This window comes from Nesoenas mayeri (assembly GCF_963082525.1).
Source record: "Nesoenas mayeri genome assembly, chromosome: 19".
Taxonomy (NCBI): Eukaryota; Metazoa; Chordata; class Aves; order Columbiformes; family Columbidae; genus Nesoenas; species Nesoenas mayeri.
In genome coordinates, this window is record NC_137568.1 from 8,732,230 (window position 1) to 8,756,369 (window position 24,140).

At 40.7% G+C, this 24,140-nt stretch overlaps 1 protein-coding gene across 3 annotated transcripts; it reads left to right on the plus strand.

Annotated features, from left to right (window-relative positions):
- Positions 1 to 4,151: 4,151 nt before the first annotated feature.
- LOC308047885 (myosin-1B) lies at positions 4,152 to 23,662 on the plus strand (the record flags this gene model as incomplete). Of its 3 annotated transcripts, none has more annotated exons than XM_080356691.1 (38): positions 4,152 to 4,355; positions 4,437 to 4,580; positions 4,910 to 5,066; positions 5,610 to 5,637; positions 5,735 to 5,849; positions 6,489 to 6,581; positions 6,695 to 6,758; positions 6,840 to 6,938; positions 7,039 to 7,142; positions 7,221 to 7,359; positions 8,596 to 8,714; positions 8,824 to 8,973; positions 9,645 to 9,815; positions 10,501 to 10,810; positions 11,448 to 11,521; positions 11,779 to 11,866; positions 11,953 to 12,070; positions 12,869 to 12,992; positions 13,078 to 13,214; positions 13,937 to 14,192; positions 15,450 to 15,692; positions 15,795 to 15,971; positions 16,054 to 16,199; positions 16,288 to 16,378; positions 16,467 to 16,856; positions 17,489 to 17,615; positions 18,489 to 18,607; positions 18,899 to 19,095; positions 19,514 to 19,697; positions 19,784 to 19,949; positions 20,121 to 20,245; positions 20,443 to 20,751; positions 20,840 to 21,043; positions 21,945 to 22,070; positions 22,166 to 22,336; positions 22,423 to 22,527; positions 22,750 to 22,845; positions 23,510 to 23,662. In XM_080356691.1, the coding sequence occupies 38 exons, from the start codon at positions 4,152 to 4,154 to the stop codon at positions 23,660 to 23,662; spliced, it is 5,823 nt and encodes a 1,940-aa protein (XP_080212817.1). The 3 variants fall into 3 exon arrangements, with proteins under 3 accessions (XP_080212817.1, XP_080212819.1, XP_080212818.1); XM_080356693.1 differs by having other exon boundaries at positions 10,501 to 10,795; XM_080356692.1 differs by having other exon boundaries at positions 5,735 to 5,843.
- Between the last annotated feature and the right edge of the window lie 478 nt (positions 23,663 to 24,140).

A 24,140-nucleotide genomic window follows, 5' to 3' on the forward strand; every position in this document is an offset into this window, starting at 1 on the left:
ACCAACACATGAGCAAAAAAATAAAATAAAAATCAAGATCTGTTGCATGAGGATGAAATTGTTTCCCAATAAAGCGCAGGCATTCCACTGCCCTCTTCAACACTTCCCTCCTTGTGCTGTTGCAGAACATGGGTAACCTCCTCCTTAATCTGGGTGGGGAACATCCCAGGGAACAGCACAGTAGATGGGCTTTTTTCACATACTAGCAGCTCCTTCTGACAATAACTGCCTCTCTTCCGGACTACCATAAGACATCACTGTTTCTCTGTTTCTCTTCCAGAAAAATTACATTTATTAATCCTTTCCTTCATCTAGCAAACTTATCCTGCAAAAGCAGTGCTGAATGACTCCTTTTTGTTGAGGCAGCACTTAATTCTCCTGCCTCCAGAGGGATATATGTCTTAAATTATGTTCAACAGTTCCATCGTCCTGTTCCTATGATCTTTGAAACCCTTCAGCCCCAGAAATAAGAGTGGAACTTCTATGGCTTTCCTCTGGGATCTAATTCAGTGACCGCTCTTAGAGGCTTCTGTCTCCAACTCTAGACTTACCTTGTTTTGCTCTTTTATTGGTCCTTGTGCCCATAGAGACTTATTGCTATCCCCTTTGAATCACACCTCTATATACTTCCTCTTCCTTAATCACATTTCCTTCCTTATCACTACCTTCAGACTCATCCTTTCCCCTTTCTCTTGCCTTGCCTTTGGTCCATTTTACTACTTGGTCAATCATATTATCCCTTGATTCTCATTCCTGTGAGTTCTGTTCCTACTAATATGCTTCCTATTGCACTGGGATTTCCTTCTTCTGACCCACATTTCAGTAGAACCCCTCATGCTTTTTCAGATTGCAGATGCAGAGCATTTGCAGCACGCAGGAGCCTGTGCCTTCACCTCTCCATCCCTACATGTTTTCTCATTACAATATACTGGCTCTTAGTCTTCACTTTCTCTGCTCAAGTCAGCATCCAATAGATTACAGTACTGATGTAGCCCCTTTCATCTCCTTTATCACACCCTCCTGCTTCCCCCTCTTCTCAGGTTCTCTTGTCAAATTATTTATAGGACATTGATTCACAGACCTGTTATGTCTAATTATATCCATTCACTTCTAGTATGAGTGGCAATTCTGCTAGAAGTTGAGATTGCCAAAAATGTTTTGACCTAAGGAAGAGGAGGTGGTGGCTCCATATGCAGATCAGACACTATAAAAGTGCCTTGGGATCAGTGTGTCTTGTCCTTCCTCAGAAATCTGTAAGGTAAGTGTGTCAGAGGATTTGGACAGGGAGCTGGGGGATGAAGGGAAACTGGCCCTGCATTCCATAAGCACCAGTGCATTCCTACAGAGGTTCACATTTATTCAATGGGCGACGGCCAGTGTCAGCTGGGATTTTCAGTCTGCTTTTGAGGCATCCATATGTTTTATGTCTCTAAATTTGCTCTGGAATTCTGTGCAGCAGTAAGAAGGAAGTTGCTAACTGTGTTTTGCAGCACTGACCAGCTTCCAGTCTGCGAGTCATTCATCTTTTCTCAAAAAAAGGTAAGATCTTGATTTATTCACTCTTTAGGAAGAGATAGAGATGCTCTAAGGTAGGACTTCTATATAGGTGTGTTGGCAATCCCTGTATTCCTTTTATTTATATACGTTCTAAAAATACCGTACAGGAGTTGGACTGGGTTGTCGATAACTTTGCCACGAGATTCTCAAAGACAGAGGTCTTAAAAGTACTGATCACTGCTGCATCACCCACATTCTCCCCAGGATTCTTCCACAAAGAGTGGTTTCCTACATTATCAGACATTAGATCCTAAGCTTAGAAGAAGAAACGGTTTTAAGAAGAGAAGCCGCATCAGGAAGTAGTTTCCAGTTACTTGTCCATAAATTACATATATTCCTGAGGCAAATAATTTCTTTTTTTTACATTTTTGCTTAAATATCAAGAGTCATTGGCACTAGCTGTGAAGCAATGGGAAAAGACATATGTATTTAAATAGCATCAATAATTTTTTTCACAGGGAAGCTTGGGGAATAGGGCTAGAATGTTGTGTATCAAAACGTCAAAGTGCTAACAGAAGGCATTTCAGTCTGACCTTCCTTATAAGCTTGCTCACGTTATGAAAATATTGCACAATTGTAATATAATTACATAAGAAAATATTAAGAATCACAGGGAAATGATACAGTATGATACGTATTCAGATAACTAGAAAAACAGAGACGAAACAGCAACTAAATTCAAAATTTAAAATACTTGCACACAGGAAAATTAACTGTTCATATTTACTTTTTACTTTAATTTCTATTAATTTTGTCAAATATTTTCACTGCAATATATCCCTCAAAATTATAAACTGTCAACAAGCTATCATGTGTAAAGGATATAACTAGCATGCTTTGAATAAGTGGAGGAGAGTTAGCATAGCACTGATTTCAGTAGAAAAATCATATAAAACAGTCAAATGAAAATAGTCACCCAATACTTTAAAAAGGGAAACTACTGACATATAAATATATATAGACATAAATATTATATATATAATATAAATAATATAATATTAAAATACATTATATTTTTATATAAAATATGCTCACATAATGTATACTAACATGCTATGTATAATATGCATTGTAATAATACCGTAAAGGTATATTCTAATAATAATAATAGCATACAATATCCATACAAAATACTATATACTATATATATGCAACATACATAACATACACTAATATACTATAATATATACTTACATAATATATACTAGCATAGTATGTACTAATATATATATAGCATTATTCCTGTTAGGAATCTTGTAAAAAATGTGAGATATTATAGGAAATGATAAAACTGCTGGTGAAAGACTGGGTACAATTTAGAGCCTTATTTAATTATTTTGTGAAATGGTCTCATTTGATTAATAACACTTTAATGAAGTGGAAAATCATGTAGTTAGAAACAAAATGATCAGTCAGGAGATTGTACCCACGTAGTTGAATTGATAACAATAAGTTGTGCAAATCTGTCTTTGCTGGCTAAGAACACAAAGTAATTTTTTTCATGGTTAAGTAGGGGAATACTGGGTAAAATTAGTTTTATAATGCACAAAAATACTATGACTTATTAAAATATTCTTTATGTTAAGCTGGCAATATTGCAATGATGAGGCTGCTAAATGGCAAAGGATTCGGAAAAGAGCTTAAAGTTCAAATATCTTTCCTGAAATCGGAGTGAAACTGTTTCTCAAGGAAAAGTTAACCAATTATTTGATTTTCACCTAGAGGTCTGCCATAGGTAAATGTATTGACAGAGAAATGATCTGCTTCTTTTTTTTGAGAAAAGCTGCTCAAAATCCAAATTCTAGGTGATAAAAATTAGATAAAATTAGGATAAAAAATGTAAATTTGAAACATTATTCATTTTGGAACAATATACCTAAATTCTAGTAGCACAATTGCATGAAATTTTTCAGTGAAGAAAACAGTTTGGCAATAATAAACAGAGTTAATGATAATATTTTTAATACTTTTTTTTAATACTAGGGAATGAATGCAAGATTACTTCATTTCTGTTATGAAACAGATCAAAGCAGAGAACATCAGCTTTGTCTGTTAGCAGAAGGATCTGTGTAATAATTGAAATGTTTGACAACTTGGGCTGTTTTATCCTAATGGAATGTATCTAAGGAGAAGTGCTAATAATATTATCTCTCTGCATATCCAGTTTACTGTGCTTCTTCCAGTATTTTATTGTAAACAAATCTCATAGTCCGAAAGGTTGTAAACAAAAATGACTTGAGAGGGCTTCCACAATTCCAAAATTGGTAGTATCTAGTGAGTGCAGTGTTTAGAGCCTTTGAAAGGATCTGTTTATCCTGTTAATTCAACAAATGAAAAACAAAAAGCATTTCTCTGTAAATGCAATCGTCCAACAGGCCTTGAGATCTGACTACAAAAACAGATGAAAAGGAAATAAAATTATGGAACAGAGCTCTTAATTAGCATAATAATGAAAGAGTCAACTCAATCAGTTGACACATACAGCAGATCACCATCTAATCCACTGTGTTGTGTGTTTCTTCCACCATGCTCTATTATAATGTATTTTCTACCCTCACAGATACTTGCTGCATTATCTCTAGTACACAGCAGCCATGTCGTCAGACTCTGAGATGGCGATCTTTGGGGAGGCTGCTCCTTACCTCCGAAAGTCAGAAAAGGAGAGAATCGAGGCCCAGAACAAGCCTTTCGATGCCAAGTCATCCGTCTTTGTGGTACATGCAAAGGAATCCTATGTGAAAAGCACAATCCAGAGCAGGGAAGCAGGGAAGGTCACTGTGAAGACTGAAGGTGGAGAAGTGAGTAAAAGGCTTGAGAATAAAATTTAATCCTCCTATGGACTTTTAGATGTCAAATATGTATCTTCTTTTCTTTGGCAGACTCTTACTGTGAAGGATGATCAAATCTTCTCCATGAACCCTCCCAAATACGATAAAATCGAGGACATGGCCATGATGACCCACCTCCACGAACCCGCTGTGCTGTACAACCTCAAAGAGCGTTATGCAGCCTGGATGATCTACGTAAGTAATAGCAGAAGGAGACAATTACTAGTGAAGACACCTTTCAGTCTCTCTGAAGATCTTCTTCAATTCTTGTCTTCTTCCTTACTCGTTTTTCTATTTCTTCTTTCTTTCCTGCAAGTGTTTTCCTCTTGCTATCTAAATCTTCTTACTCTCATTCCTTCCCACTTTTGCCTTTCCTTGTTGTATGCCCTTTCTCATCCATTGTCTGATAGATCATTCCTCCATTTCCTTTCACTACCCTGGTCTCCCCAGAACCTGATTCACTTCTGCCTTACCTGTAACTCCCCTCAGCTCTCCAACATCAGCATCCTGTCTCCCTTTCTTAGACTTACTCAGGTCTCTTCTGCGTCACCGTCAACCCCTACAAGTGGCTGCCGGTGTACAACCCGGAGGTGGTGTTGGCCTACAGAGGCAAGAAGCGCCAGGAGGCCCCTCCACACATCTTCTCCATTTCTGACAACGCCTATCAGTTCATGTTGACTGGTGAGTGCTTGACCTGCTTCACAGCAATCTAAACCAAAAGGCCCCCCTGATCTCACTGGAGCATGTGACAAGCCAGTTAAAAACACCAGGGAGCTGCATGATTAAGAAACTGATCAAGTTAAGCAGGAACTCAGTTCAAGCAAAACTGACCCAATAGCATGTGTGGACCAGCAGTGTGTATTATTTGCACTTAATTGTAGGAAATTCTACACTCTCCCACTGTAAAAATACTACTTGACTTTGTTACCTTTTTCTATTGGTGGGATAGAAAGAATTATAATTACATATAATCCTCTATCTTGAATACAGATAGTCATTTTCATTAAATTTCATTACGAGCTGTGTGAAGGGCAGCTCATGTGAGGACCACATGCCTCTGCATCCATTTGCTTTCTACTGTTGGGGCCCAAAAAGGAATTGAGCAGTCTTGGACTACTTAGACTTGAGAGAAGCCCCAACTTCCATTACAGCTTTACTTCTCACCCAGCTCAGCATTACCCAGGTCAACTGCTAACACCATCTTTCATTCTGTCTCATTCACAGATCGCGAGAACCAGTCGATCCTGATCACGTACGTACACTCCCTGCTGGGTCCCTGTAGAGCTGCCTGGTGCCAGGGGATCTCCTGCCTGACCACACGCTCTCTGCTTCTCTCTTTGCTTTGACAGTGGAGAATCCGGTGCAGGGAAGACTGTGAACACCAAGCGTGTCATCCAGTACTTTGCAACAATTGCAGCCAGTGGGGAGAAGAAGAAGGAAGAGCAGCCATCAGGCAAAATGCAGGTGAGGTCCTGGGGATAGGAACCTGCAACTACACAATTTATTTATGAGCTATATCATAGAATCATAGAATCATTTTGGTTGGAAGAGACCCTTAAGATCATTGAGTCCAACCATAACCTAAGTCTAGCACTAAACCATGTCCCTAACAACCTCACCTACGTATTTTTTAAACCCCTCCAGGGATGGTAACTCCACCACTTTCCTGGGCAGCCTGTTCGAATGCCCGGCAACTCTTTCTGTGAATCAAATTTTCCTAATATCCAATCTGAAACTTCCCTGGTACAGTCTGAGGCCATTTCCTCTCATCCTGTCACTTGCTACTTGGGAGAAGAGACCAATACCCTCCATGCTCCAACCTCCTTTCAGGCAGTTGCAGAGAGCGATGTCTCCCTTCAGCCTCCTTTTCTCCAGGCTGAACCCCCCAGGTCCCTCAGCCTCTCCCCATCAGACTTATGCTGCATCACTCTGACCAGCCTCATCATCCTCCTCTGAACTCCACCAGCACCTCTTGTAGAGAGAGGCCCAAAACTGAAGCCAGGATTTGAGGTGTGACCTCACAAGTGCCAAGTACAGGGGCATGATCAGAGCCAGGATGCTGTTGGCCTTTTTGGGAACATGACAACAAGATTTGTATTTTAGGGGACGCTTGAGGATCAAATCATCAGCGCCAACCCACTGCTGGAGGCTTTTGGTAATGCCAAAACCGTGAGGAATGACAACTCTTCACGCTTTGTAAGTTGTTGTCTGAGACAAAATTACTTTTTTCGCATCAGCACCCAGACTCACATATTCTTGCAGTCAAGATTGGTAAATTAGTTCTCAATTGACTTTCCTGCTTCCTTCAGGGTAAATTCATCAGAATCCATTTTGGTGCCACAGGGAAACTGGCTTCAGCTGACATTGAAACATGTAAGTGACTCTCCTGGCCTTGTCCCTTTCCTTCCAGCATTTCTCAGTTCCTGTGCTAATCCGTACTTCTGCCCTTGCCAGATCTGCTGGAGAAGTCCAGAGTCACTTTCCAGCTCAAGGCAGAAAGAAGCTACCACATCTTCTATCAGATCATGTCCAACAAGAAGCCAGAGCTAATTGGTAGGAAAAATCAGTAATTTCTCTAGACAAAGGCCACGGAGTAACACTTACAGGACAATTACCTTCATTTGATCTGTATGTGTTGGGTCCTTCTTTTCAGAGATGTTACTAATCACCACCAACCCATATGACTATCAGTATGTGAGTCAAGGTGAGATCACGGTACCCAGCATTAACGACCAGGAAGAGCTGATGGCCACAGATGTAAGTAACACACAGTTTTCCCAGGCTGACTCTGGCCTTTAACAGGCATGGTACTTACTCTAGTGGTTCTTTTGTTAGAGTGCCATTGACATCCTGGGCTTCACTCCTGATGAGAAAACAGCCATTTACAAGCTGACTGGGGCTGTCATGCACTACGGCAACCTGAAGTTCAAGCAGAAGCAGCGTGAGGAGCAGGCGGAGCCGGACGGCACAGAAGGTACACCATCAGTTAATACTGCAGCAGTGGTTGATATGTTCTACATTTCCTGTAGAGTCTTGGCAAGTCTCTGGGACTTTTTTTTTGAAAAATAGACATCTAAGATATGTCTATCATGTTTGCCTTGCCCAATAGGGTTCAAAGGTGCATTCGTGGAAATACTTCCCTGAGACTAGAGTTATTTGCATATATCATAAACACATACTGTTAACGTTGGAGTTTTTTTTCCTTGAGTTTTGTGTGTGTGTGTGTGTGGTCTGGAGTTTTTCAGGAAAGTTAAGACAAATGAAAATGACTGTAAGTAGTGCAATAGTGACTAATCTGATAATGATAAATAATAATAGCAGAACCAACTACAAATAATAGTTGCAATAATTTCATGAATATATCCAAAGGAAAGATTTATAGAAGAGCATAATAGAATTAGATTGCTATTTAAACATTTAAAAATAACTGTAAAAGAGTTAAATAAAATGTAAGTTCCATTTTCGTTCTCGAATCAAGCCTTACTTTTTTTAGTGATGAGTGTACATTAAATACTTAGTTGTAAATATCACACGTAATAGAAGCAGCTCAAAATCAGCATCTGTATATATATTCTATAATGAAGTCTGGCCTTCTCGCATTAAAGTATTTTGTAAATAGCACTGGTGTTTTGTATCATCATTGCTGTGAGAAGAAACGGAAAGTGACAAGAGAGTATACCCAGTGCTCCAGTGCTTGTATTTAATAGTCTAGATTGAGAGAAAAAGAGAGCTGGAAAAGACCTATGTGTGTGATACTTGTCCATAGGGACAATGTGATAACACTATGAAAGTTGGGTGAAATTTCCTTTTCATAATTTTGGCATAATATGACAGTCGAGTTTCACTGATTATTTTCTGTATACTGTACTATCTTCAGTACAGCGTATTTCAGTACCAACCAGTTTCTTTTTTTCCAATTCAGAATTTGTGGGTTGTTCAACCTGCCATTTTCATGGCCCTTTGCCCTTCCCTCTGTCTAGTCACATGTTTCAAAGTTGGCATGTTCCTTGTAAAGGCATTTGGAAGAATCTTTACATTTAAAAAATCATCTAAATTAAATGGGGAAAAAAACAGTAAATCAAGAAAAAATATAGTATTTTAAACTATGTGACAAATCACATGCGAGTTCTGCAGAAACTATTCTGAATTACTACCAGATACATCTACTGGAGAGCTACTACTTGACCACATTCTATGTCTGTTTCCTTAGTTGCTGACAAGGCTGCCTACCTGATGGGTCTGAACTCAGCAGACCTGCTCAAGGCCCTCTGCTACCCCCGAGTCAAGGTTGGCAATGAATATGTGACCAAGGGTCAAACTGTGCAGCAGGTGAGAAAGAAGAGATGACAGGGGAAAAAAAATGACATGAATTTAAAACTTTGAGCTTTCTCTTTTGCCCTGGATAGTAACTTTTCCTTTTTTTTTTTTTTTTTTTTAGGTATACAATTCAGTGGGTGCTCTGGCAAAATCTGTCTTTGAGAAGATGTTCTTGTGGATGGTTGTTCGCATCAACCAACAGCTGGATACCAAGCAGCCCAGACAGTACTTCATTGGTGTCCTGGACATTGCTGGCTTTGAGATCTTTGATGTAAGAGGAGGATTTCCATACCACTTTCCTGGAAGGGGCATTAAGAAACCATGATAGACTGGAGGGGGTGGCGGTGGGGGGTTGTTGTTTGTTTCTTTGTTGTTATGTGGTGGTGGTGGTGGTGTTTTTTATTATGGATTGTTTCTAATTATTGGATAATCCTGACATTCCTGTAGGAATGGCACTCTTCTTGTTCTCATGGTATTTATTATCCCAAAAAGGTATTTACAGATGACTGTTGTCACATGTAGAGCTGAAAATTGCATTGAAAACTGATATGAAAATGTTGAACTGATAGGTAATAGAAGAGATATTGAGGAAGTTAAAATGTGCTATCTTGAAGGAAGATTTTGTTAATGCTGAGGTCAGATTCCCTCTGAATGCTGGGGAACAGACTGGCAGTGTAGATGAATTCAAGCAGATGAAAAGCTGGACTTGGACTAAGCTCTATAGCTCTTTTCAGAGCTCAAAATATGTAGAGACAGTGCCAGAGCCTGAAAGGGTAGGTATATTAGAGGATGGGATGTGCCAGTCACCTGCCCAGTCCCATGACTAGAAACTCAGGCCCCCATCATGGAGAATTTAATGGGCTGAAAATTAAACACATTGCAAGTGGGAAGTGTTCCTGGAACTGAACTTCTCAAGTAACTAAAGCTCTTTGCATTCTGCAGTTCAACAGCCTGGAGCAGCTGTGCATCAACTTCACCAACGAGAAACTGCAACAGTTCTTCAACCATCACATGTTCGTGCTGGAGCAGGAGGAGTACAAGAAGGAGGGAATTGAATGGGAGTTCATTGACTTTGGGATGGACCTGGCTGCCTGCATTGAGCTCATTGAGAAGGTTCTTGGGCCCTACACACTTAATAGTTTTCCAGATGTAAAATGTAAAAGGAATCTTCCATGCTAATTAGACCACTCTAATGTGTGGCACTCACACTTAAAGCAGCACATGACATGGTTTTTTCTGAGCTCCGAACATTTCATATACATCTTAATTTTTCTATTATTTCACTGCCTGTGGGATTCTGTCATGTAATACATACGATTTACACGGGGCAAAAATTTCAGCCCTAGTCACTGTTCTGGAGTTCATATTCAAAGACATGCATTTTTTGAATGCATGCAGACTGAGTAAATACACTGAGCAACTTCTATTTTAATATGTTTAAAGAAATTTTCTGTCTTGTTTCCAAGAAAAAATATTTAGGAAGTATAAACTCTTCCTTACATCTGAATGCTACTAATTTCATTCATTGTGCTCTCCATCTTCAACTAGCATGCACATAGTTAATTACTACATGCTAGATCTTTATTACAACACAACCATGAAACTTATGGGTGAGCTTGTTTTAATATAGCTGATGTTATATCCAATAACAAAATGTCCTTCTCAAAAACCTCTCAGATTACACATTCTCAGGAGGATTTTTTGTATAATGCTGGTCTTTGATTCCTCTTTCTTGTATGCCTTCTCTCTGCTTTTTGCTTCCATGCTTTCTTTCTTCACTTATTGCTATTTTTCCCAGCCCATGGGCATCTTCTCCATCCTGGAAGAGGAGTGCATGTTCCCCAAGGCAACTGACACCTCTTTCAAGAACAAGCTCTATGACCAACATCTGGGCAAGTCCAACAACTTCCAGAAGCCCAAACCTGCCAAAGGCAAGGCTGAGGCTCACTTCTCCCTGGTGCACTACGCTGGCACGGTGGACTACAACATCACTGGCTGGCTGGAGAAGAACAAGGACCCCCTGAATGAAACTGTTGTGGGGTTGTACCAGAAATCATCCTTGAAGACACTGGCCTTACTCTTTGCCTCTGTTGGTGGGGCAGAAGCAGGTAATTTTTTTTTAATCTATTGTACTATAATCTACAGGAAAAAAAAAAATCTCACAATATTTTGCAATAATACTTACATCTCAAAAATTGAAAACCAGAAACCTCATCTACTTCTTGGAACACAGTCGCTCCGACTAGTAAAGGATATTACACTTCCTTAGAGACCTTAATAGATCTGTAGGTTTTAAGACCAGACAGCTGAACTACAACATCAACAGAGGTTAGCTGACAAACCAGATTTCTGCAATACTCCAGAGAATACAACCAACCGTATCAACATCCTGCTAAATTTATGCATACCCTTAGATGTAAAGGTACATAAAGACTGCATTTGTTATATTCACTAGAGGTTTGTTTAATTCCTTAAATATCTTACTATGCAAAATGTTATTTCCTGTTTGCATTTTCTTAACTTCAGCTTCAAGTCATTAGATTTCATTCTGCTATCATCTGAAAAAGTCTTCTATCATAACTTTCAGTACTGTATGCATTTGCAAATTTTCATCATGTTATTACCTTTTCTGTTTTTTAAGATGAACACACAAGTTCTTCAGATTCTAACTGCATGCTTTTGGGTTTTTTGTGTGTGTATGTTTGGTTGGTTGGTTTGTTTTGTTTTGTTCTTAATATCGTTTAGAGAGTGGTGGCGGTGGCAAGAAGGGTGCCAAGAAGAAGGGTTCTTCTTTCCAGACTGTCTCGGCTCTTTTCCGGGTACTGTAGTATAATCATTATAAATTTTACTTCATTGTCAAATAAAAATATATAGAAAATATGGCTTAGAAAAGATTTAGATTGAGCTAATACACAAAATGTTTAGAAGGGATAAAGGCACATGTTTCTTAATAAAGAAGGATTCTCTCTGAATCCTTGGAAGTATTCTTTCAGAAGTGCCCAAAAGTACTGATCATCTGATATTGAGATTGTGTAAGTGACCTTTTTAAACACAAGTCTTTGCTCTTGCTCTTAAGGAAAATTTAAACAAGCTGATGAGCAATCTTCGAAGCACACATCCCCATTTTGTGCGATGCCTTATTCCTAATGAAACAAAAACACCAGGTAAGTTGTTAAAGTCTAAAGATGTGATAAATCTGGTCTTCTCTGTGCAATGCAATGAAGTACTAACTCATTATGTCATTTGTTAGGTGCCATGGAACATGAGCTGGTGCTGCATCAGCTGCGGTGTAACGGCGTGCTGGAAGGGATAAGAATTTGCAGGAAAGGATTCCCCAGCAGAATCCTCTATGCTGACTTTAAACAGAGGTCAGATTCCATGTCATCCACCCTCCACCATATTCACCAATGCTAAATAATTTGCATTTCCTAATTGTTTTAACTACTATGGGAGTTGTGAGAAGAGTTCATTGTACCTACCTTTAGGCATACAAAAGTCCAAGAACCATCCAGTTTCTTTCTATAGCTAAATAGAAGAACAGGCATTTCCAAAGCGCAGTTATTTGTTCCTGTCCTTGATTCATATTCTGGTATGGGATAAAGCATTTTTTAAATAACTAGACAGAAATGAAGCTGACTAGTTTAGACTTAGTTAACTTCTGGGTAGCAAAGTAAGATGACTTGTAGCCATCAGCACAGATATGTGAGTAAAGAAACCACAAGATATTCTAGACTAACTTGTTGGAAATCCAGATAAAATAAAAATAACGTGCTTTTTGTTCCATGTCAGCTTGAAAATACTCAGATAGTATGTCCTGCCACTATTTTGGATGAAGAATCGCTTCTCTCCCCACATTTTGTTCTTTGCACATAAAGTTCTCATTTGGAGTTAAGGTATTAGATAACAGGATGTCAACACTTAAATATGGAAATCAGTACCCATTCTGTCTCAAGAATTTCTGGACTAAGGAAAGTACAAGGTTTTTCCTAAAAACATATTTATCCATGAAAATGTGATTTCTAAACAATGGAATAGAGTTCAGACTTATTTACCTCTTTTTCACAATTGATTCCTCTTCAGAGAATCTTAGCAGTGGCATCAGTTGGTACAGGTTTGATTGAGCTTTCAGGAATGTGACCTTCTTCATATTTTACTTCCTCCCATAGGTACAAAGTGCTTAATGCCAGCGCCATCCCAGAGGGACAGTTCATCGATAGCAAGAAGGCTTCTGAGAAGCTTCTTGGGTCAATTGATGTGGACCACACCCAGTACAAATTTGGCCACACCAAGGTACAACCCCCTCTTGTTTCACCCCCTGTGTGCCTGTGCTTCGCTCTGCCTGACAATGATGTGCTCCAACATTCCCTTTCTCAAGGTGTTCTTCAAAGCTGGGCTGCTGGGACTCCTGGAGGAGATGAGGGATGAGAAGCTGGCACAGCTCATCACCCGCACACAAGCCTTGTGCAGGGGCTTCCTGATGAGAGTGGAGTTCAAGAAAATGATGGAGAGGAGGTAGGTATTTATACTTACTTGGCCTGCTGAGCTAATTCTTATCAGATACCAATGACATAAACAAAACTGAAAATAAGCTGATTCTAGCCAAATCTCATCTATTTCTCATTAATTCAGCTTACCAATATGGATGTATTTGAGAGTATACCATGGCAGCAGATGAAGCAGTATAAAATCCCAATTTATGAAAAACATGTTGTTTTTAAATCAACCTTCATACTATTTTTTGCTAAATCCAGCAAATGGCTACATTACGTGTATGTCCAGAAACCAGATATCTAGTATAAGCTGATTTTTTTCAGGTCACCATTATAATAAAAGGTGAGGAACACACACTTCTAGCACAAGACAAGTATCCTCTTCCCTTGGATAACTTTCATGAAATAGACCAAGTCAATTTCTGGAGGTGTTCCTTTTCGTTGGCCATGAAAGTGAGCCAAACCTCTGGATTTCAAAAGTGTCCATACCAGTCGACAATCTATGTCATACTAGGGAGTTTTCTTCAGATAAATACATACTGTTTGTAGATTAAATATATTAAAAATAATTCATAAATATATACTTAATAATACATAATAAATATTTTATAGACAAAGACATATACAACTATAAGTATAAATTACTATATGTAGAACTTCATGTTATGCTTATTAACATATAGAATTAACTATTTATTATAATTGTAAAAGTATGCAATATAATGTATTTTTATTACCTCTCAGGGAGTCCATCTTCTGCATCCAGTACAACATCCGTGCATTCATGAATGTCAAGCACTGGCCCTGGATGAAGTTGTTCTTCAAGATCAAGCCCTTGCTGAAGAGCGCAGAATCGGAGAAGGAGATGGCCAACATGAAAGAGGAGTTTGAGAAAACCAAGGAAGAGCTTGCAAAGTCTGAGGCAAAGAGGAAGGAGTTGGAGGAGAAAATGGTGAAACTGCTGCAGGAGAAAAATGACCTGCAGCTCCAAGTGCAGGCGGTGAGTACCACTAATGTGTTTGGTTTGTAATTTTGATATGTTCTCAGCTGATCAATGATGGTAGTCTGGACGTCCTATAAACACCTTTTAGTTGGAAAATCACAAGTGAATTCAGGTGGAGTAGGAGAGGCTGAGAGTGTCAGGCATTTCTCTAGCATTTATGGTCCCTGTCTCCTCAGGAAAAACAGTGATGAAAGTGGAGTCCTCCCCTTTTTCCCTGGAAATAAAAAGGTAGCATCAATAATCCCCTTAAAACAGTCTCTACCAGCAAGGACTAGGATTTGTCTGACCCGATTTTCATGTCTACAGTCTAAAAGTCTGCATCTGAGCTAGTAGCCTCAGGTTTTCCTTCATCTTCAGCAAGGAGAAACTCATCCTCTTGTATTATACAATTAATAAAAAAATGTAAACTTTTTTCATTGGATGGGCTGCATCTTGATATTGTGGCAGACGTCCTAATCTACATGAGATAAACCCCAACCTATCTATCTTATTGAGCTATAAAAAGTCCTCTGCCTGGATGGTATCATTGCTCTTCACTACAACAAAGAGGAGAAGAACAAGCAGTATGTAGAAAATAAAGATTAATTCTCAGTAACTTGCATCATAGAACGTGTGTAAATTTAGGTAGTTGACACTGCCCTGGTAAACATCAGACTCCCTTCCAACTTTTCTTCTTGACCACAAGGGCTAGAAACATGCCTGATTCAAGTACTGCCTTTAAAACAGTGATCTTAAAACCATTTTTGTCAAAACTAGATAATAAATTCCTGCTCAGTAAATATTTTGGAGAGAGTTGTAATGAGAATTTCTCAGCTGAATGTCGGAGGTTCTAGCACTCAAGTTTAAAACAATGTATGCTAAACAAGTCTGTCTATATAATCTACTGAAGACTAATCTGTCTTCAGTAGATCGATATGCAGTTTCCAGTCCAGTCAAACGCAACATAAGTAAAATGGTGAAAAGATACAAGGGAGATACTGCCATATCTGATTTCAGGTTCTATCTTCAAATCAATATTACAGTTTTTAAATAAAATTACATATTTAAAAAATGCTCAGAGGCCATATTTATAGCGTGATAACATATTCCTTTGTTTTCTGAGATGGAGGCAGTCCAAAGCAAACAGATACTCTGATAATAATAAGTTTTAACTACAAAGTACACTGTAAAGCTGCTTTGAAAATAATTTCAATTTTTAAAATTAGTAACAAAAACTAATTATTTCTTTAAAATATTTAAATAAATTGTGTGTAGGAAGCTGATGGTTTGGCTGATGCTGAGGAAAGATGTGACCAGCTCATCAAAAACAAAATCCAGCTGGAAGCCAAAATCAAGGAGCTAACAGAGAGAGCAGAAGATGAAGAAGAGATGAATGCTGAACTGACAGCCAAGAAGAGGAAACTGGAGGATGAATGTTCAGAGCTGAAGAAAGATATTGATGACCTTGAGTTAACACTGGCCAAGGTTGAGAAGGAAAAACATGCCACTGAAAACAAGGTATAAGGCAGAACCTGTCACTCGCGCTCGAGAAAAGAGCACCCCGCTGTTATGAGACTTCTGTTCCTTCTTGCTTTATTGACACTTGCTCCCTTCTCAAAGGTGAAAAACCTCACAGAGGAGATGGCAGCTCTGGATGAGACCATTGCCAAGCTGACAAAAGAGAAGAAAGCCCTCCAAGAGGCCCACCAGCAGACACTGGATGACCTGCAGGCAGAAGAGGACAAAGTCAATACGCTGACCAAAGCCAAGACCAAGCTGGAGCAGCAAGTGGATGATGTAAGAACAAATGTATAGGGGGAGATCAAGGCTGTTATGCATTCAGCCACTACCAGTTGAGCACTGATGGTCTTCTCTTTAGCTGGAAGGGTCCCTGGAGCAAGAGAAGAAACTGCGCATGGACCTTGAGAGAGCTAAGAGGAAACTCGAAGGAGACCTGAAGATGAACCAGGAATCCATAATGGACTTGGAAAATGATAAGCAACAGCTGGACGAGAAACTAAAGAAGTAAGCATGGCTGTGGGACACCTGAGTGCTGGGCTGGTTGCGCTTGTCTTTTTCCTTTGAGCTCTAACATGGTTTGATTTGCCCACAGAAAAGACTTTGAGATCAGCCAGATCCAGAGCAAGATCGAGGATGAGCAATCCCTAGGCATGCAATTACAGAAGAAGATCAAGGAGCTTCAGGCAAGTCTGTGTTCCTTCCCTTCTCTCTCCCAGTCTCAGGTCAGGTAGGAGGAGGGACTGGGTGTGAAGGGTCCCTAATGTTCCACAGGCCCGTATTGAGGAACTGGAGGAGGAAATTGAGGCCGAGCGAACCTCTCGGGCAAAAGCCGAGAAGCATCGCGCTGACCTCTCCAGGGAGCTGGAGGAGATCAGCGAGCGCCTGGAGGAAGCAGGAGGGGCTACGGCAGCTCAGATTGAGATGAACAAGAAGCGTGAGGCAGAGTTTCAGAAGATGCGTCGCGACCTGGAAGAGGCCACGCTGCAGCACGAAGCCACGGCTGCCGCCCTGCGCAAGAAGCACGCGGACAGCACAGCTGAGCTTGGGGAGCAGATCGACAACCTGCAGCGAGTGAAGCAGAAGCTGGAGAAGGAGAAGAGCGAGCTGAAGATGGAGATTGATGACTTGGCCAGTAACATGGAGTCTGTCTCCAAAGCCAAGGTACTGAAATGTTTCTTTGCAGTGATTCAAATATAGTCAAGTATTGATATTATAATATAGAAATTTGAGTTAGTCATACTTTAAAATAAATTGTTGCACTTTGCAACTTTAACTTACTTTGTATATTTCAGTATTATTATAATAATATATTGTGTCCTTTGGGTAAGAGTTTCAAAACTTCACTTGAAGCATCTAATCTAAGGTGCTTTAGGGCCTCATTGCTTGGTTCAGAACATTATGGTACTGACCTTATCAGGTTTTAGTTTCTTCTAAAACAGAAAATTACTCCTGCCATATGCTTTCCTTTTTATTCATAGTTTTCTTTTTCTTCCTTAAATACTTCAGTAACGTAATCATTAAGAGCCAAACAGAAATTTAAAGTAATTTTTTGTGTTACAGTGTCCCATCATCCTTTTTATCTATTGCAAAAATGGAGTGTACATTAATAAGTTACAAAAGTGTTACAATTAGGGATGCAAATTTCATAGAAACATGTATCAGTTAACTGAGACATTTTAACTTTCCTTCTAAATCATTGGTTTATTTTTATTTCCCCTTTGTAACAGTTCAGATTGTCAGTAATTACGTGTTGAATCACCGATCATCTTTAATGTTGTTCTTCATGCAAATAGGCAAATCTGGAGAAGATGTGTCGCTCCCTAGAAGATCAGCTCAGTGAGATTAAGACAAAGGAAGAGGAACAACAGCGTACAATTAATGACATTAGTGCTCAGAGATCTCGGCTGCAAACAGAATCCGGTAAACACATTTTTATGTTTCAAGAAAACACTGTATATGACTTCGGGCTTTAAAGGAATGGGTTAAAAAGACCTGGAGCTCTAGCTGAAAACCAAGCTGAACATGAGCCAGAAATGTGCTCTTGTGACAAAGACGGCCAACAGAATCCTGAGCTGCATTAGGAGAAGAGTTGCCAGCGGGTTAGCAAAGGGTGACCCTTCCATCAGCACAGGTGAGGCCACACCTGGAGTGCCGTGTCCAGTGTTTGGCTCCCCAGTACCAGAGAGATACAGACAATCTGGAGCAAGAACAATAACATAATTCAAGGACTGCAACAACCTCCCCAGGGGTGTGGTAGAGTCCCCACCACAGGAGCTCTTAAGACACAACTGGACAGGATGTTAAGTAATCAAATCTAGGCTCCCTTTCCCATTAAATGTTGGGCCAGATGACCTCTCAAGGTCCCTTGCAACTTGGACTTTTCTATGATTCTCTGACTGGAGCTTGAAAGAAGAATTTCTATATTTCATAAGCTAGACTTCATCCTTCTACTTCCCATAAGACATTCAGGAGAGGAGAGTGATATACCTGAGCACATAAACCATATACTACTACTTCTGTAAGCTTAAGGCTTGAAATGACCACTGAACTCAGTGCAAACATGCAGTAAGACGAGTAAGATATTGGACAAGGAGGCACGATGTATCTCATTTCTTGCCTCTAAGATAAAAACTTTGGCATACTCAGAGATATGGATAGGTATTAGTGATTAGGATTTCATGAAAGAAATAAAATTTTGTTCAACTCAGAACATTTTAATGTGTATTCAATTATCAAGGTTAACAATTTTAAATAAGTCACAAAAAGTTATTTTATTCATCTGACCTTTCCCAGGTGAATATTCACGTCAGGTGGAGGAGAAAGATGCTCTGATTTCTCAGCTGTCAAGAGGCAAGCAGGCATTCACTCAACAGATTGAGGAACTCAAGAGGCACCTAGAAGAAGAGATAAAGGTGAGAAGTCTTCCCAAATTTTATATTAGCCAGATGACTCCTGTCTAGGAGGAGATTTGGATACATATGAAATCACAGAATCAACAAGACGAGAGAGAAAAAAAAATATGCCACCAAAAATCTTCCCTCTTCCCTGCAGTCTATCCATTAATTCTTTTGCAGATTCCCAGATCTTCATTTTGCATTCTGTAGCTTGTCATCATCCTCATAGAAGGATAATCCAGTGTCCATCACCTTGAAAGATTTCAATGCACATTTGGATTCAATGTCACACTACTATTTTTCCCCCAGGCCAAGAACGCCCTGGCCCACGCCCTGCAGTCTGCTCGCCATGACTGTGACTTGCTCCGGGAACAATATGAGGAGGAGCAGGAAGCCAAGGGGGAGCTGCAGCGTGTGCTGTCCAAGGCCAACAGCGAAGTGGCCCAGTGGAGAACCAAATACGAGACTGATGCTATTCAGCGCACGGAGGAGCTGGAGGAGGCCAAGTACGTGGGGAAGGTGGGGAATGATGGCATACTAAGAACAGAGATCTGAGTAGACAACCATGATATTGTCAGGATGAAGCCAATGCTCTGCTTTGGGGTAGAGATATTGTCAGGAAGAGAGGACATATAGCCCAGAGTGGTATGCATTGGGAACAGCAGAGGCAGCAGAGCTCTTCAGATGCAGAAGAGCAGAGAGATGCTTATGAAAGCAGAGTGAATAGAAAAAAGAGTGAAGTGCTGCAGCCCAGGATTCAGACATAGAAATACAATGGCTGGCTGGGAGAGGACCTACACCTCTGTGGAAATGGGGATCACACACCACCAAGGGGCTAAGTGTGCTCCCGTGAAAAACATACTGGCTGCACACCACAGGTTCCTGTTTCCTTCCTCACCTGGAGCTGTGCTTGTCTCCTGCCAGGAAGAAGCTGGCACAGCGCCTGCAAGATGCAGAGGAACATGTTGAAGCTGTGAATGCCAAATGTGCCTCCCTGGAAAAGACAAAGCAGAGGCTGCAGAATGAAGTGGAGGACCTGATGATTGATGTGGAGCGATCAAATGCTGCCTGTGCAGCTCTGGATAAGAAGCAGAAGAACTTTGACAAGGTCTTTTGGGCTCCAGATGTGGGGTTCCTGAGCAGAGCATCCCCTCCTGATGGCCACATCCAAACTCACACCTGGTTTCTCTTCAGATCCTGGCAGAATGGAAGCAGAAGTACGAGGAGACACAGGCTGAGCTGGAAGCCTCCCAGAAGGAGTCTCGCTCTCTCAGCACGGAGCTCTTTAAGATGAAGAATGCCTATGAGGAGTCCTTGGACCACCTGGAAACGCTGAAGCGGGAGAACAAGAACTTGCAGCGTAAGTGCCCGTCCCTCTGCTCCTGGCAGGGCTTTCTCCTGTCCAGCACTACGCACCGCTGCACATGGGTCTGTGCCTGCAGGTGGGCAGGGATGCCTGTCACCTTGGTGTGACAGGGCCCTTCCCATTGTGCTCTGTGCCTGACCATGCCATTGGTGTTTGTTCCCACAGAGGAGATTTCCGACCTCACGGAGCAGATTGCAGAGGGAGGAAAGGCGATTCATGAGCTGGAGAAAGTCAAGAAGCAGGTTGAGCAGGAGAAATCTGAACTCCAAGCCTCCCTGGAGGAAGCTGAGGTACCTGGCATTATTTGTTGCTCTCTTACACATCTTATACCTCATTATAATTACTCTAAAGTTATTCCCAGACACAAGAGGAAAAGAGTGTTTGCATAAAAGTGTTTATAGATCATCTAAACATAGTAGTCCTTTTTACACAGAGCTTCAGGTTCTACAGTTGTCACATTAGAAGTATTCTCATTTATTCTTTCCAGGCCTCCCTGGAACATGAAGAGGGGAAGATCCTGCGCCTCCAGCTTGAGCTCAACCAGGTGAAGTCAGAGGTTGACAGGAAGATAGCAGAGAAAGATGAGGAGATTGACCAGATGAAGAGAAACCACCTCAGAATTGTGGAGTCCATGCAGAGCACCCTGGATGCTGAGATCAGGAGCAGGAATGAAGCCCTGCGGCTGAAGAAGAAGATGGAGGGAGACCTAAATGAAATAGAGATCCAGCTGAGCCATGCCAACCGCCAGGCTGCAGAGGCACAGAAGAACCTGAGGAACACCCAGGGAGTGCTCAAGGTCTGTTGCCTATGGAGAAATAGCTTAGCTGTTATTTTCAGGGCCAGAGACCTGCATCATCTTATAATTTCTTTCAATGGCTCTACAGGATACCCAGATACACTTGGATGATGCTCTAAGGACACAGGAGGACCTGAAGGAGCAGGTGGCCATGGTGGAGCGCAGAGCAAACCTGTTGCAGGCTGAAATTGAGGAGCTACGGGCAGCACTAGAACAAACAGAGAGGTGTAGAAAGGTGGCTGAGCAGGAACTGATGGATGCAAGTGAGCGTGTGCAGCTCCTCCATACCCAGGTTAGGTCACTTGATGAGAAATGGCATTCTTGGTAAGAAGGAGAACACTTGTATGCTTTATTCCAGTCACCACTGGAGGCTCAGCTTTGAAATAGAGAGTTATCTTCTGTGCAGTTATCATCATTATACTAAAAGAGATCTTTGCTGAAAAAGTGTGTACACTGTCTATGTTCCCAGGCTGCATTTGATGAAACCTGTATTATTATTCTTTACATCCTAACATAATCTCCAGAGGAAAGACACTTAGTAACATGGACCAGATTGTTTTTGTCACACATGCCAAATGATCTGCCCTCTGAGCAGCCAGAGACTGAAACTCTGAGACTAGAGCAACATTCATGCCTTGCTCAGTTGAAATGCAGCATTAGGGAATCCTCAAATTCCTTCAAAAATGTACTTCTTCACTCTAGCAAGAAAGTGGGGATGAACTCCTGGCTCTGATGTAGCCCATCTCAAGCAGACTTTGGTATGAACTGAATGTCATAGCAGTAATCCAGCAGTCAAATGCTGAAATCTATGGAAAGTGTCTAGTTTCAAATGCTGAAAAGATTTTGGCACGTTACAAATTTTTCTCTTCTCAGTTGATAAGAATGGATTACTCTTCACTGATTGTGTTGAAGAGAAGGCATATCACTTTATTTTTATTACTTTCCTGTGCCGGCCTTGGTGGGTGAGATGTGGTATGGATTATATTTCTAAGTACTGTTTTTCAAATTAAGAAAATGAATTGTTGGAGGAGAAAAAAAAAAAACAACACAAAATTGTTCCCCAGTGATAAGAAATTTTACATTAAAATCTGTGGTATTGATTTTTCACATAATTATGCTTTAAAAATTTAAAACCCCCTCATATTCTTGAAAGAATGAGCTAACAAAACCGAATCTCTAATGCTCTTCAACAGAACACCAGCTTGATCAATACCAAGAAGAAGCTGGAAACAGACATTACCCAAATTCAGAGCGAAATGGAGGATACGATCCAGGAAGCCCGCAATGCTGAAGAGAAGGCCAAGAAGGCCATCACAGATGTGAGTCGGGGCCTCCTTTCATTGATGATGATGGATGTATTCTCCTTCAAACTGTGTCCAGCCCCCAAATGGACTGGACCCTTTGCTCTCATCAGGCAGCCATGATGGCAGAAGAGCTGAAGAAGGAGCAGGACACCAGCGCCCACCTGGAGAGGATGAAGAAGAACCTGGACCAGACGGTGAAGGACCTGCAGCACCGTCTGGACGAGGCTGAGCAGTTGGCCCTGAAGGGAGGCAAGAAGCAAATCCAGAAGCTGGAGGCCAGAGTGCGTAGGGCTGCTCTTTGTCCATGAGTGAACATGTCACATAAGCAGCCATCAGGGAAGCTCCAAGGATGGGCTTGTCCTTGCAGGTGCGGGAGCTGGAAGGGGAGGTTGATGCTGAGCAGAAGCGCAGCGCTGAAGCCGTGAAGGGTGTGCGCAAGTACGAGAGGAGGGTGAAGGAGCTGACCTACCAGGTAAGGCAGGAGGTCTCCTTCTGTCCTGAGTCAAAAAGTTTAAAAGGACAAGACTGAGAACATCAGAAGACATTATCTTTCTGGTAATGATAGCAAGATCCAGCTCATTACCTCATCTTACTGGACAGCAATTGTCCATAAGAAATGTAACTCTGTTTCATATAGAGGGATTTTAAAGAGGAGGGGCAAAGAGGTGCTTCTCTTTCTCATTCTTCTCTTTAGTCTGAGGAAGACCGGAAGAATGTTCTCAGGCTCCAGGATCTGGTAGACAAGCTTCAAATGAAAGTTAAATCCTACAAGAGACAAGCTGAAGAGGCTGTAAGTATTGCTGTGTGCAGGGTCAGTCCCTGCCCAAGTGCAGGTGGAATTCTGTGTTGGTGTTTTTTCCCCTGCACAGCTCTGTTTGAACCCTTAATTTCTTTGTCTTTTTCCTGCTGTGCATGCAGGAATGAACAGCGGAGCAGCTGTTCCTACTGAACATTTTAGGAGTTTAGAAGGGTGTAGAATACATGTTCCCTGAAATTTATTGTATCACTGGGAAGAACAGCAAAAGCCTCAAGTCAACATTGTGCGAGTAGTTCTATGCTTCCTTTCACTTTCTTTACTTCACATTTCTACCTAGAAGAAAAAAAATACCTTCAGAAAATGTAATACATCATTTATAACTGTTATAGCAGTAAATTAATTGAAAATGATATAACGGAAATAGCTGTAATTCTATGTAATTATTCAAAAACTCCAAAGTGCATTAGCACTTCATATCCAGAGAGGGATTCTTGGTTTATCTTATTACCCATCTAAACATTTAGCATTCAAGGTATTTCTTTGGATAATTAGACAGAATTACACCCTAACAGTTTATTTTGTTTTCATTTTTTTTTCATTATGTAAAGCCAAAATACCACAGCATGTCCAGCGCAATATTACAGTAGGAACATTATTCAACATGTAAAACCTATTTTATCTCCTTTCTTGTGCCCAGGAGGAACTGTCCAATGTCAACCTCTCCAAGTTCCGCAAGATCCAGCACGAGCTGGAGGAAGCCGAGGAGCGGGCTGACATTGCAGAGTCGCAGGTCAACAAGCTCCGAGCGAAGAGCCGGGAAATTGGCAAGAAGGCAGAAAGTGAAGAGTAAAAGTCTCCAGTGGTGGGAAGTGAAAGAGAATTGCACAAAATGTGAAACTCTATCACTTCGATTTTGTAATCACTGCTTAGTCCTTCATCAGTCTCTAGATAATTGATACCTAGATAATAAAAATTGTAGATGTTTTCCCATGGAAATAATGAGAAATCTGCTGTTGTATTCTAATTACCCTGAATTCTTATAAGGTTTACATTTTTCCTTACTTATTTAAATTAATTCAATTGAAAATCTTGCTTCAAACTGTTTCAGCCACTGTTAAAGTGTTCTCATCAGACAGCCTGCTTCCTTGTCACAGTGGAATTTTATCTAAGACTTCCTTAAGGAAGAAAAAATCATTATTTCTTTGCAACAGAATGTAATTATCCTTCATAACTTCTGCTTTAGTGATACAATAGATTTTAACTCAAAGGTACTGCACCGCCCAGTAATCCAGCCCAATAACTGACAATTCTATTAAATCATGTCTTAT